A 14,575-nucleotide genomic window follows, 5' to 3' on the forward strand; every position below is an offset into this window, starting at 1 on the left:
CCGAACATTTTGTTAATTGGGTTCAAGTCAAACTGACCCTGGTTTTTTTATGTGCGTGTATGTAAGGATCTGCGATCCAATTGACCGTAGTAGATTCTAATACCAGCTTTGTCCAAAGGGCTAGAATGCCAACGCGACAAATGCAAGTGTAAAAAAGACGTAGAATGACAACATGACAAATATAATAATTAGAAAAAGGCCTGTGTTGGAGTATTTTGGAATTATGATTAATGGTTTCCTATGTTGGCATCCTTTTCTTATCCTTGAATCTAGCCACATGTGGGTCTAGATACGTATAGACAATGCATTGCTATCCAGGAGAGATATTTATGACATTTATTTTCTTACCAAAAAGAAGAAGAAAAACGTGCCAGAAAAAAAAAAGAAGAAAAACGCATGTGCTTTTTCACCACGGTCGGAGCACCCTCCACGACGGACGGCGAGCCCCCACCAACCCCTCCTTCCCCATAAAAACGGCGCCTTTTTTCTCTCTCACACCAGCCAGCCGGTCAGCTTGGAGGCCAGCATCACCGCCTGCCCCACCCACGAGCGCCACCTACCACCCACCCTCCACCGCCACCGGCCAGAGAAAGCAGATCGACGGCCGGAGGCGAGCTCGGTAGGTAGCGTAGGTAGCGGCCATGGAGGCCGCCGCGGCCATCCGGAGCACGGCCGCGCCGCGGATGCGCCTCGCGGGGAGGAGCAGCAGGGGATCCGGCGCCGCGGCGGCGCGCGCGACCCCGGCCAGCCACAGCGACTGGCAGACGGCCTGCGCCATCCTCTCCAGCACCAACGACACCCCCTCCCCGCCGGCGCCGAAGGTGAACGGCCAGAACAACAACAACAAGCTGGCCGCGCCGGCCATCCCCGGCTCCGAGGACGCCGTCTCCGGCCTGGATCTGGTGCCGGCCGCGGGCGCGGGGAACCTGCCGCGCCCGCTCAGCATCAGCGACCTGTCCCCGGCGCCGCTGCACGGCGCGCAGCTCCGGGTGGCGTACCAGGGCGTGCCGGGCGCCTACAGCGAGGCGGCGGCCGGGAAGGCGTACCCGGGGTGCGAGGCCATCCCGTGCGACCAGTTCGAGGTGGCGTTCCAGGCGGTGGAGCTGTGGATCGCCGACCGCGCGGTGCTCCCCGTGGAGAACTCCCTGGGCGGCAGCATCCACCGCAACTACGACCTGCTCCTCCGGCACCGGCTCCACATCGTGGGCGAGGTGCAGCTCCCCGTCCACCACTGCCTGCTGGCGCTCCCGGGCGTCCGGCGGGAGCTGCTGGCGCGGGTGATCTCGCACCCGCAGGCGCTGGCGCAGTGCGAGCACACGCTGACCCGCATGGGCCTCAACGTGGCCCGCGAGGCCTTCGACGACACGGCGGGCGCGGCGGAGCACATCGCGGCGCACGCGCTCCGCGACACGGCGGCCATCGCGTCGGCGCGCGCGGCGGAGCTGTACGGCCTCCAGGTGCTGGCGGACGGCGTGCAGGACGACGCCGGGAACGTGACCCGGTTCGTGATGCTGGCGCGGGAGCCCATCATCCCGCGGACGGACCGGCCGTTCAAGACGAGCATCGTGCTGGCCCACGACCGGGAGGGCACCTCGGTGCTGTTCAAGGTGCTGTCGGCGTTCGCGTTCCGGGACATCAGCCTGACCAAGATCGAGAGCCGGCCGCACCGGCACCGGCCCATCCGGCTGGTGGACGACGCCAACGTCGGCACCGCCAAGCACTTCGAGTACATGTTCTACATCGACTTCCAGGCGTCCATGGCCGACGTGCGCGCCCAGAACGCGCTCGCCGAGATCCAGGAGTTCACGTCCTTCCTCAGGGTGCTCGGCAGCTACCCCATGGACATGACGCCATGGGACGCCGCGCCGTCGCCGTCCTCCTCCTCCTCCGATCAACAGCAGCGCGGCTAGATGATGATAGCTAGCTCGGTGTTACTACATTACAGTCAATTGAATCAATGTGCAAGAGATTCGTTGTTAATTTATCCCCGTTTTGATGCTCTGGTTGCTGCTAGCTGCGATTTTCCTCTGTTAATTTTGCTCTCCCACCCATTGGGCCAAATTCTTTGTGAATAAAGTCGTTGAGAAAAATGAATGAATCAATCATTGGTAACATGCCAGAGTGAGGGTCTTGGAGTTGGGCAGCTCGAAATGGGTGGCATGCGTTTGGATTGTTCTTGCATCTGCAGCAATTCCTTGTTGGTGAAATGAATGAAACCAACCACAAACGAAGAACAGCATCTTGCTCCATGATGTCGGAGGTCAGAAGCATGATTGGGTTGGTGCGATGAGCACGTGGATGGGTGGATGATTTGTCCAGGAGAAGAGAAAGGGAGAAGCCCAAATCCAAGTGTCCATGCGATGCGATGCAAGTACTGTTCTTTCATTTCTGCTGCAACTTTGGCAGGTACTGAGAAGAAGTGCGTCCGTCCCTGTGAATGATGAAGGACACAGATTGCCACTCAAACGCTGTAGTGATAATCATGCAGTAAAGATTTCGGCAAAAGCACAACGGAATGTTATCTGGCGGAAGTCAGCTGCGAAGGGGTGGTAAGCGAACGCATTTTCCTGGCAGCCTTGCGCTGCGAGATCAAACGGTGGCAGTTTTAGAAAAAAAATGTTCTTTTTCTCTGAGAGAAACTGTCATGTTGTTCTGAAAAAACTGTCAACCCTCCTACACCTAAACCACCATCTATACGTTTGCAAATGCCAACCCCTTCAGCGAGCAAACGTTCGCCAGTTAAGAGGGCCCAAAACGTAAACCGAGGATGGGGACCACCTGTCAGCTCACCATCTTATTCCCATCTCTTCTCCTTACTCCCCACCTTGTCCACGCGAGCAAATTATCCATATAGGCATGTCATGTCGTCTAGACAACTGGATCCCAGCGGTCAAAACGATGCTAAATCGAGCAAAACGCGAGATCAATGTTATGTGGCACATACCTGCTCCAATTGTGGTGGCTTTTTAGGCCTTCTTTGTTTTGTAAGAATTCTATGGGATAGGATTTTCAAAGAAAAAATTTCTTTGGAGCCTTTTGGTTTTTAGGGACGATTCATTCTCATTTCAAGGGGAAAAATATATTAGCTTAGACTCAATGAAAAATTCCTATCATATGCATCAAATGGCATCTCTTTCTCTACAGGGATTGAGATACATGTCATATCATTTTCTATGTTTTTCCTATTCCTATGAAACAAAGATGGCCTTATGGTTTTAGCGATGGGTGATGGTTTTATAATAACCTTGCTCCTGTTGTGGTGGTTTTGTGTCAGTTACTCGACGTGGGACCGCGCATCATGTTTTGTAGTATGAGAAATCTGTGGACCGCGCATGTCCTCACAGTAGGCTTGTTTCATTATCGGTGTTTTATTTATTTTCTGTTATGGCATCTCTGTTCGTGGCTATAATCTTAGCCTAGTTTTTGCACTATGTTTTTTTTCGCACTATGTTGTGAAGGAAAATTTCCTCCTCACAAACTTCTGGTGACATGAATCATTCTTCTCTCACAAACTTCTGGGAGACACTGGACTAGCTTTTATTCCCTAGTTTTTTTAATGGCATTTCAAATATTTGTATGTGTTTTAGGAAATGCAAAACGACTCCCAAGAGGATATGGAACTGGTATAAATAATTTTGTGTAAATGTAAAAAAAATGGGGAAATATATCTGACATGTGTTTTATCCGTTCCCTTTTGGATGTCCCAACATTCCTAGAATGTCTAGAAGGAGTCAAACCATGAGGCATCTTGAAGGGGGAAAACATACCAACCAATCTAGTACATGGCGTTCATGCGGTCCACGCCGCCACGGAAGTCGTTTGGCATGTGTACCTGGAAGTGATGATATGTATATCACGAGGTTTATTCATGAGATTGGATGAGGTAACCAACCAACCAATCGATTCGTTATGTAGCTTACATGAAACTGACACCAGGGTTTATGTTAGTTGGGATGTGAGGCCTGAGGGCATGCTAGTGACCAATCAATGTGAAATGCTTGTTGATTTATCCCCTTCCCTCTCCCATTTATTAATGATGATTTGTTCAATTACGAGAAACATCCGGCTGGTTGGTTGCTTCGTGATCGATGATGTGCTTCTACCTCTTATCCATTTCTCCTTGGTGGTCCTCTTGAGTGTTTTGTGGACAAAACCATTGAGAAGGACGCTGAATAAGTGGTGTGTGTGGAGATAATTGATTCCTCCCTTGAGGGGCGGATCTAGGGAGTGTCGTGGGTGCCATGGCACCCCCTATAAAAACAAAAAAAGATAGTTTATAGAAGTATATTAACCTTAATTTTGGACTATTCGTTAGATTTACTATGATGCTTAGGCACAACCATAATACTTTTGTGTAATTTCACTAAAACTTTTACCTACGTATCGATGTTTGGCACCTCCAATAATTTGATCCTAGGTCCGTCACTATCTCCCTTATGAGGAACTTGCCATGCATGTTAGATTTCAGACTGTACTTCCACGCTCATTTTTTTTTACGAAATTCATCCGAAAGGAAGACAACATCTAGGGCTAGATTAATGAGTCGATTAGCTCATTGAGGCAAGGCTCATTAAGCTCATTAATGATAATGAGATAAAACTCGTGATTGACTCGATCCGTTTAATAGTTGTTAAGCTCATGAGTGCTTGTGAGTACTCATTATAGTGGTAAACAACATAAAAGTATTGTATTGTGTATTCATAATTTTAACATGTAGAACTGCAACAACCTCTGCATAATTTAAACTTTTAAAATAGTAGCACTAGCACATGGTCAGTGGGCTACTACCGAGCCTTGATAATTATTAACAGTAGTGGGTTCAGCAGGGGCACCCCCAAAATAATAACAAGCCAAACGTGCTGCTCATGAAATTGGTAGGCTCTCTCATTAAATCTTAATGAGCTAAGATTGTTGTTCGGCTCAGTTCATTTACTAATGAGCATGAGCCATAACGACCCGAGCTTTCGAGTGTTCGTTAAGCTCACGAGCAACGAGCTTTTCGTCCAGCCTAACACCTCCTTGCTTCATGATCGATAATTGGATTTTTTTGCTAAATCGTATCATTGGAATTGAGATTAGTATTCAAGCCTTGCCAAACCAACACACACACACACACAAGCGGTAGGTAGGTGGGTGACGTATCCAAGTGCCTTTCTTTCTTTCTTTCTTTCTTTCTTTCTTTCTTTTCTGCTGCGATATTTTGGTAGGTAGGTAGTTGGGGCAGTCGTCGTCACTACAATATCTGGTCAAGGATTTTGCCTTCCCGCTGGACTGCCGCCTACCATCACCGTCAATGAGAGAAAACGGCAGAAATGGTCTAACAATTTCTCATATGCACCACATGGAAAAAGTCACTGTTTTTTTTTTACATTTTCATGTACGTCGTCAGCTAGGCTTCTAGCATGTCAATTTGTGTAAAACTATTGATAGTGTATACATTTTTCTTCATTTCTCCATGGGGAATGAAATGGTCCGATTTGTTTGTCTATACACGGGCAAGCAGAGAATTCCGAATGTTTCAAATCAGCGAAAACCATGTAAAAAAAACGGAGCAGTCAACCTATGTGGATCCGCCCTGCCCTTGTGGCGTGGTGAAAGGAGAAATTTGTAGACGTTGAACGCACGAGATGAGATAAAGAATACCACTTCCTTCGTCCGAAAATACTTGTCATTAAAATAAACAAAAAGGGATATATCTAGACATATTTTAGTTCTAAATACATCCCTTCTTAGGCCTTTTTTGGTTTGGAGGAATTTTGTAGGAATTTCATAGGGTAGGATTTTTATAAAAAAAATTCATATAGAGCTCTTTGGTTTGTACGAATGGAATCCTATTTTTATGGAGGAAATCTTCCTATCCTCCACATTTCATAGGAAAATAAACATTAGACTAGACTGAATGAAAAAAAATCCTATGATGTGAAACAAAGGACATCTTCTTTCCTATTCCTACTCATAGGATTTGAGATGCATGTCATCTCATTTTCTATGACTTTTCTATTTCTACAATTTTCCTACCCTATGAACCAAAGAAAGCCTTATCCATTTTGATGACAAGTATTTTCGAATGAAAAGAGTACTAGCTTACACGACAAGATGAACGAGCGGTGCCTATCCTGGAATATCTGGAATATCTGGAAGAAGCGAAACCACGAGGTTCCATCGAAAAAGAGGGACAATTACATTTCAGCCAACCTACGTGGATCATTGCCTGCGGTCCAGCCACAGTGAGAAAGCGTTTGTACTTTGAAGTAGTGATCTACTATCATGACGTTAACACATGAGATGAGAGGGGGATAACCAGTCAACTCATGCAGGTTACAAGACACTGGCAACAGTGCTTATATTAATTGGGACGTGAGGTCCAGGATATGCTGGTGGTTACCATGCTCGCGGGATCAATACTTCCCACTAAAAATACACAAAAAGTTGGAGGGTACTAGCAAATATCATTAATTAACCAGAAAGAAAGTTCAAAAGAGAGACACGCGTGATGCAAAGGAACAAGTCCATGTCTGGTTAGTTGGCTATAGTTAGCAGCAGCACAACACGGCTGTGGAAGACAAAGTAGTCCATATCTGCAAAAGATATCTCATGCCTCACAATCATACATACACCATGCACCCGTTTACATCAATCTGCACTAACCAAATGTCTAAACACAACTGCCTCCATACAAGATGAGATAATGTAATGCCATAAGAAAAAAGTACTAACAAAGCTGTTTTCGGAGGAGAATAATGCCTTGCAAACAACACATTTTTTCAAATAAAGGACACTTTTTATTGATCATAATGTAGCATCAAGAGATACAATCATATGGACATAACTAGGATGCACACACACGCATGCGCACGCGCGCGCGCGCGCACACACACACACACACAAAGGATCACACCGACAAAGAGTAAAGCCATACATGTCACCGGGCCAACCACGCAAAGCCAGAATCTAGATTTCACCCGAAGAATCAGTCTGAGCATATTCGAGCACTGCCTTCAACAAGGTAACGACGTGAAAACATCATCATTGTCAGGTATAACCAACACATGTCAGACCTAGCCTTTCACCCTTGAGCTTGAGAGCGGGTTTTTGAGTAGCACGCATCGAAGTCACTTATGTGTTGTTGCCACCACTTTACCGTCATCCCAGCAGCTACATGCGATGTGCGACCACCGTCGTTGCACAACCATCCCTCTGCATCAAGCCATCGTCATAGTTTGCATATCCCACCAAAGTCAACTACCAGATGTGGAAAAAGAAACCACCTTTAGGAAGACATCGGTGGCCACCTGAAGGAGCTTTCAGGATGATATGCACATTCTCTATTCTCTGATGATATCCATAGTTTGTGCGGTCCAGGATCCCTACATAGGTCCAATTTTTCAATGTTCCAAACATATATATGAAACTCCGAACTCTTGTGAATCTTTTTCTCAATGTGCCTCTGTCCATATATTTATAATCTACTATATAAAAGAAGATTAACCCTCCCTCGGAGATTGCTTTAACATGTATTTTCACATTAGAGTTAAACATTCATTATGGGATAGTTTGCAAGTATGTTCAAAGTCTCTTCAATATTGGCTTCATGACAAGTTATTGGACCATCATTTGAGAACATGATACTAAACACATGTATTATGTCTTCTTTAGTTTACTATCAAGTTTGCAACCTGCTTTTTGTTAGTCTAGACGCGCATTGCGCGTGCAAGATTACTAGTACTTTCAAACACGCAATTGCGGACCTACCAACAGGAAGATTGGTCGCCCATTTTGCTAAACATGACCCTAAACTTGGATTGTTGCCTGCTTCGTAGTGTTGTGTATCTATGGGCTTAGTATAATCTTCTTTTTAGAAAATTTGAGCGGGCCATGACCTGGTTGGGCCCCAGTGTAGCTCTGCCGGTGATCAAACACCCCAACACAGGCGCGACTATGCCTTGCTTTATGTGAGACAGTAGCTCCGCTTGCCTAAGGGGAGCTGGTAGAGGGTCGACCCAGTAACCATGCGGGGGCTCGTCATACTGACATCACACACATATTTTTTATAAAAAAAAATCTAAATACATATATTTTAAAATTAATTTAGTTAATTTTTTATAAGTGTTCATCGCACACATAAAAAATGATCATGCAATGTAAAAAATGTTTGTACCTTGAAAAAAATGTATGTGACATTGAAACAAATGTTAACATATTTGTAGGAAAATGTTCAGATATTTTTGGAAAATTTTATACAATGTAAAAAAGATATTTGTGTAATTTAAAACAATGTTTCATACCATTGAAAAAATGTACATTACATTTTAAAAATGTTATTTGTTTTGAAAATATGTTTGTGACATTTTATAAAAAAATGATTATACTATGTAAAATTGCTTGCATAGTTAAAATAATGTTTCTATAATTCAGAAAAACAGGTTTGAACATATTTTTGCAAACAAACTAGCAGTCATTCAAAAAATTAAAAAAAAATATTTAGATAAGTATCAATCATGCATTTAATTTATTTTAAATGTGTATAAAATATTTTTAATGTATATAAGACAAATACGCAATGTGTATGAGATGTATAATTATATCTAAACATAAATTTTAATTGTTTTAAAATATTAATCATACATTTGAGAAATGTTATATAGGTATAAGTATGTCTGACCAATAAGAAAAATATACAATGTTTATGAAAAATAAAGGAAACGAAAAAACCCAGCGAAAACTGAAGAAATAAACAAGGAGAACCAAAGAAAGAATAATTAATACTAGAATGATAAAAACCCAAAGATAACCAGTCAAGCAGTTAAACCTGGAAAAGAAAAAACAAACTCGGGCAGAGTCAGCTACAGTGCTGGACTGGCTCAGTAGCACCGAAATGAGACGGGGTTAAGTCACACGAATGGGCGAGAAATAGCTCCCACGCCACAGCACGTGCTCAGGATGACGTGTAAGCCCGAGGTCCAAAACCCGACGGCGACCCGTCACCCTGTACTCCACCAAGTCATCGCTCGCCTCGCCATCACAACTACTAGGGCGCACGGCCGCGACGGAAGAGCACAGAACCCCAGTGACCCCACCGCGTCAGAGACCCAGACCACTCGCTCCCCACGCCACGCCTCCGCAAATCAACCCAACCCAAAGCAGAAAAAAAAGGAGGGTAGTGGAACCACTTCTCCTCCCCCGTCCAAGCAGAGCAAGCGGAAAAGCGCGGCCGCTGGCGAAAGCGAGAGCAAAGCCAAGCCCAAAGCCGAAGCGCATGATTATCACTACTACCACCTGACCAAAGCCACTCACGGCGGATTAGAGAGAGAGAGAGAGGGAGTCGGGCACGGCAGTCGGCAGGGCGATGGCGGCGAGGCAGGGAGGAACCGGCGTCGGCGTCGGCGAAATCACGGCGGCCGCCGGCGGCATTACCCCCGGGCACGGCGGCGCGGCGCACACGCCGGCGGCCAGCCCTTACCAGGTGACCGGCGCGCCCCTCCCCTCCTCTCTCTTCCCCTCCCCATCGGGCTGTCGCTCGCGCTCGGCGTGCCTGCGTTTGACCGCGACTGGGGGGATAGCTCCCTGCTGCTCTTGCTTGCTCGGGGGATTCCGAGTCCCTCTCGCGCGTGTGCTGGAATCGGGCGATTCCGCGCCGCGATTTGGTTCGCGTGCCACAGAGGGAGAGGGGTGCTGGCAGATTAGGATCTCTGGCGAACCAGGCCCGCCCAATCGGGGGGCTGCTCTGATTGTGCCACTTCTGCTTGGACCACTGAATCATATCCTACTGTAATTCGGATGAACCGTGTACTTGTGTTCGGAATCGCTTTGCCCGTGTCGATGTTGCTCCAATCAGTTTCGTGCGCGCAAGGCCGTGTTTTCGAACTGGATGTTTCCATGCCGCCCCGCCCATGTGTAGAATTGGTTGAACAAATCCTGTGACGGGTGGTTGTGGATTGGGGTTGGTATAAGACTACAACAATTGCTCGTGTTTTTAGATGTGCAGACCGAAATGAGGCAGTAGGGTGCTCAAGTGGTTGGGGTATGGCGGACTACTTGCGTGCCAGCATCACTTTGTTGGCCCTAGAGTTTTTGTGATTGCACAAATTTTGATTGATCCATAGTTTTATATTTTGGCATTCTCAATTCTCTGATGATATGCACATTCAGTATGGCTACTATGCAGCTATAATAGAAGAAAATACCAAGTGTTTCTGTGATCATATTTGAAATGTACTGTACAACTCTATCTGCATCTTGAACTGATTTCCTTTGAAGTTCTGGTACAATTATTGTGATTGCCAATGTCTGTTTATGTGCTTGTATAGAATGGGATATCTGAAGAAACAACGTAGTACTATATGCTAGTTTAGCAAAAAAAATGCGGGGATATGCTAGTTTAGCATTAAACTGTAGCCTACAGGATAGCTTAAAACACGTATTGCAGCTTAATGTTGGGGTTAAAGAAAAAAAACTCGTTGCAAGTTTCTAGAAGAAAATTAACACCGAAATACCTACTAGAAGTCGGTTTCATTTTAGGAGGAACTAGTTGTTGCTTATATTTGTCAAATACTCCTTCTGTTCCGAAGTAAGTGTCGTGGTTTTAGTTCAAATTTGAACTAAAACCATGACACTTATTTTCGAACGGAGGGAGTATATTCAGTTGCATATAGGATTATCTTCACAAACTCCCCCCTCCATCTGACTTATAGACAGATAGTGAAAACATTCATCTTATTCTGACAAGATCACAATCTGACCACATTTTCGTATTCTAGCATCATAAGTGAATTTGCTATTATCAGACAAGATGGCAAGAACAATCCTGACTGCCCACTTGCATTAGTCCCTATATTTGCTATCTAAGCTAGATATGAAGTACTTATAACATTAGCTTTCTTCTTCATTATTTTAAAACATCTATTACAGATATGGGTTACTGGAATAACTTTTGGGGAATCATTTCCAAGGTATCACTATAAGGATGAGTTTATTTCTTCATAGCCTGTACGATTACTGCACCATGTTTGCTCCAACATAATTAATTACTAATGATCCATATACTAGTTTTCATAACATTTAAATGATACCAAACTTTTACCATCTCGAGCTTTGAACACAAACACATACAAAATACAAAATCTCGTTATGGACTTCGCTGTTTTGGTTTTAAGATTCCACTTCACTAATGTTCCAACCACTATTTCTTCAGGTGCCACTTGAAATAGAAGAGCAAGTTTACTCTCCAGTCTATGGGAACATTGCAGTCCGTGACAGTCGTGGTTGCTGCAGTGGTTTCACAGCCAGTTTCACAAAGATTCTGTTCATCATGCACCTCATTGCTTTCATCGCCCTCACAATCTTTCTTGGAGTCCAGGCTTCTTCCCACCCGAATCCTACCTACAAGCCCTTCGCCCACTTCATTCCGCTCGCCTCTTCTGTGATATTATCTATTATCGCTGCCTGCTTTTGGACTATCCTTGCTGTCACTAATCCTGCAAAAGCCATCAAAACATCTCTCTGGACAGCTCCTGTTTCCGCACTTGGCTGCGATGTAGTCATACTCCTTGTCGGTGACGGCGAAGCCCTTGGCATCGGAGTGCTCATAGTTGTGATCGCCATTGCAGCGGCGCTGTACAGTTGTTGGGCCACTGGTCCGCGCCTCCAGCATGCCGCCGCAGTACTTTCCACCTCTGTCAATGGAGCACATTTGCCCTTCAGTGCCTCTTGCCTGGTTCTTTTTGTTGTCCTTGCCGCGTTTGGCTACATGGCCTTCTGGACAGTTGCCATCAGCTGCATTTCAGCTGCAGAAGGGCACTTCATGGATTTCCATATTGTCTATGTGGCCGCGCTCCTGGTGAGCATATCATGGACAATGCAGGTGCTGCGTTACTTCGTCTATGTGGCTGTGGCAAGGCTGGCACATGCGGCGCTTGCCTACGGAGTCCGTATGCCAGGTGGTGCCGTCGAAGCATTCTGTGGCACGATGTCGGGGCCAGCTTTTGGTGACATATGCATGGGGGCTGTGCTTGTCCCGGTGATTGCAGCGGTGAGGAGCTTCGCTCGAGCGATCAACGCCCTGTCAGGGGGCAACGACGAGTTCCTTTTCTCATGCTGCCAGGGCTGCTGCCTGACTGTATCGGAGAAATTGATGGGACGGGTGAACCGGTGGGGCTTTGTCCATGTCGGAGCGCGGGGGAAGGCGTTCTGTGTGGCTTCGCGGGATGTGTGGTCCCTTTTCGTTCTCCGCGGGATGGCGAAGCTTGTCGATTCAGACCTCACCGGTTCCTTCTGCTTCCTTTCGGCTGTCACTGGAGGCGCCTTGGCCTCATTGGTTGCTGGTTCATGGGCACTGGCCATGGATAGGGATCGTAAGGAGCTTGCTCTGCCAATATCGTTCTACTCATTTCTCATCGGTTATTACATGGTATTCTTCTTAATTCCTCCCCGGCTGTTTTTCCCTGTGTTTATTTATCAGCATTAGTGACAACTTAAGTCTGCATTGGTCTTTTGCTAGCAAACAGCAAAAAAGAAAAAGAAAAAAAAGCAGACTGTCTATTGGTGAACCTGGTTGAATTTGTTATAATCTTCTGTTGACAAGACGACGGTAGCACACTGTCTGCACTAGTAAAACTGATAGACTATGTATTGGTGTTTGTTTACAAAGAAGTAGTGTAAACCTGTTTAGTTCAACATTTTGCTTGCATACCTGTGCCACTTGACATTTTAGGTAGTTGCGTCCATAAGCCTCAAAAGCTAGTTGGTACAGAGATATATAAAATATGGATTTGACTTTACATAGCCTTGGTGAAATTGCACCTTTCCACTTTTGTAGTTCTAGATGCTTCTTTTATCAGAATTATGTGAAAATGGCATCCATTTATATATTTATATCCAAAAGAAGAGAGATGCTTGTCCACTGAAAACTGAAAAGGGAGAGATACTGTTATATACCCACCGAAAAGGGTAGCGGTCCAGCATCAGTTATGAAGTGTAGATGTCCCTTACTGCTCTATGCTTCCGGTTTATGATTCCCTTTTCTTCCGTGTTGCAATGTTGCAGTGCCGGATGATGATTGCGTGGCCACAGGCTTGCGTTGCGGCATACCATGTTGCATATGCAGAGAACCCCCAGAATCCTCACCTGGGAACACTGATACCAGACCACCTGCGGGAGCTCCAAGCACTAGCTGCAGACTGACCTCTTGCTCGTCGTCCCAGTGCGATCCCCCGCGGAGCTATAGATTCTTCAGATCACATTCATGATTCATAGATTCTTCAATTGATTTAGTCAGCTTTGTGATACCTGATATACTTAGAAGCAAGACATGAGTCAGAGTCGAGGTGCTGTGCATATGATTCAGAGACTCTGCTGCTGCGTCGCCTGACATAGGAATGTTGCTCGTGTAGAGCGAGATGTCGCATAGTCACCTGTGCAGATATTGGGGTCAGTGAAGGAGATTAGATTATCTGAGACAGTAGCGTGCTGTGTGCATATATGTGCAGCTGTACCTGTAAAGGAATTCTTGTGCATGGAACACATTTACAGAATGGAAGATGTTCCCTTTCCTGGGTGAATTGCTGCCTCCTATGGACAGGTGCAGTCGATGCTTGTGCTGTCAAAATTCAGCCCTTTTCTTGTCTTTAAAAATGTAGACTGTACGCATATAGCTTAAAGAGGATTCCTGGAATTGAACGGTGAAGGTGACTGTTCATGGTCCAACTGAACTGCATCAGTTGCGACAAATTACGATTGCCACAATAATGAGGGGTCATGGGGTTCTGCTCTGGCGGCAGTGGGGAGGGAGGGGAACCCTGTGACCTTATTCCGGGTGCATCCAGCGGTCTACTCCCTCCGTTCGGAATTACTTGTCGTAGAAATGGATGTATCTAGACGTATTTTAGTTCTAGATACATCCATTTCCGAGACAAGTAATTCCGAACGGAGGGAGTAGGTTTGTTCAATTAGGATTTTTGGCTATCGTGGCTTCGGCTCTGACGGTCGAATAAGGTTTCTCTAGATCATCCTTCGACGCGAAATAGTTTGATCGGGGGTCGACCAGGTCAGGCCTCTGCTCTTGGTGTTGGTTCTAGGAGGTAGTGTCTGCATCGTATGGACTCTTTCAAATCTAGGTGAGCGCGTCGTGCGTCATGGCGTCAAGGTCCATGTTGACGAAGGTGGTAGTCGTCTTCGTCATTCTTAGCACTTCTCCTTGTCCTCCTCTCTAGGGCGACGATCCATTTTTTGGATAATGGCCACTAGCTTCTTCCGGCATATCTCGACGGCTTTCCGGCCGCGGACTCAAAGTCTTGCTAGCTTCGGCGGTGATGCAGAGTTTCAGTCGTGACATCAGGCATGGATCACGGACATCAAGCATGAATCATGGAGTGCCACCGACGTGTGCGGACATCGAGCATGGATCATGGCGCACCACCAGCGTGTGCAGGAGGAAGATGGCGTTATTTTGTCCAAGGAACCGGTTGGAATTTCTAATTTTTTGGGGGTTGCCTTGTAAGGGTTTATTGTTTTTAAATCATGGCATTTTGCATTAAGAACAACAACTACTTACTTTGCTGTTTTGGGGTATTAATTTGAA

The 14,575-nt window shown here is 46.0% G+C and overlaps 2 protein-coding genes across 2 annotated transcripts; both read left to right on the forward strand.

Annotated features, from left to right (window-relative positions):
• Positions 1-487: 487 nt before the first annotated feature.
• LOC123104876 (arogenate dehydratase/prephenate dehydratase 6, chloroplastic) lies at positions 488-2,112 on the forward strand. The gene has a single exon (XM_044526802.1). The coding sequence runs from the start codon at positions 642-644 to the stop codon at positions 1,908-1,910; it is 1,269 nt and encodes a 422-aa protein (XP_044382737.1). The 5' UTR covers positions 488-641; the 3' UTR covers positions 1,911-2,112.
• A 7,038-nt stretch (positions 2,113-9,150) lies between these two features.
• On the forward strand, positions 9,151-13,567 carry LOC123104877 (protein PNS1). The gene is made up of 3 exons (XM_044526803.1): positions 9,151-9,463; positions 11,192-12,406; positions 13,042-13,567. Exons 1-3 carry the CDS (start codon positions 9,347-9,349, stop codon positions 13,177-13,179), a joined length of 1,470 nt encoding a protein of 489 aa, XP_044382738.1. The 5' UTR covers positions 9,151-9,346; the 3' UTR covers positions 13,180-13,567.
• Positions 13,568-14,575: the final 1,008 nt, after the last annotated feature.

This window comes from Triticum aestivum, chromosome 5A (genome assembly GCF_018294505.1).
Source record: "Triticum aestivum cultivar Chinese Spring chromosome 5A, IWGSC CS RefSeq v2.1, whole genome shotgun sequence".
Taxonomy (NCBI): domain Eukaryota; kingdom Viridiplantae; phylum Streptophyta; class Magnoliopsida; order Poales; family Poaceae; genus Triticum; species Triticum aestivum.

Excerpts from the sequence above, each read along its gene's own strand:
- LOC123104876 (XM_044526802.1), top strand. The coding sequence starts at position 642 with ATGGAGGCCGCCGCGGCCATCCGGAGCACGGCCGCGCCGCGGATGCGC.
- LOC123104877 (XM_044526803.1), top strand. The coding sequence starts at position 9,347 with ATGGCGGCGAGGCAGGGAGGAACCGGCGTCGGCGTCGGCGAAATCACG. Across the intron at positions 9,464-11,191 it reads CGGCGGCCAGCCCTTACCAG|GTGCCACTTGAAATAGAAGA; the intron begins GTGACCGGCGCG and ends CTATTTCTTCAG. Across the intron at positions 12,407-13,041 it reads TTCTCATCGGTTATTACATG|TGCCGGATGATGATTGCGTG; the intron begins GTATTCTTCTTA and ends GCAATGTTGCAG.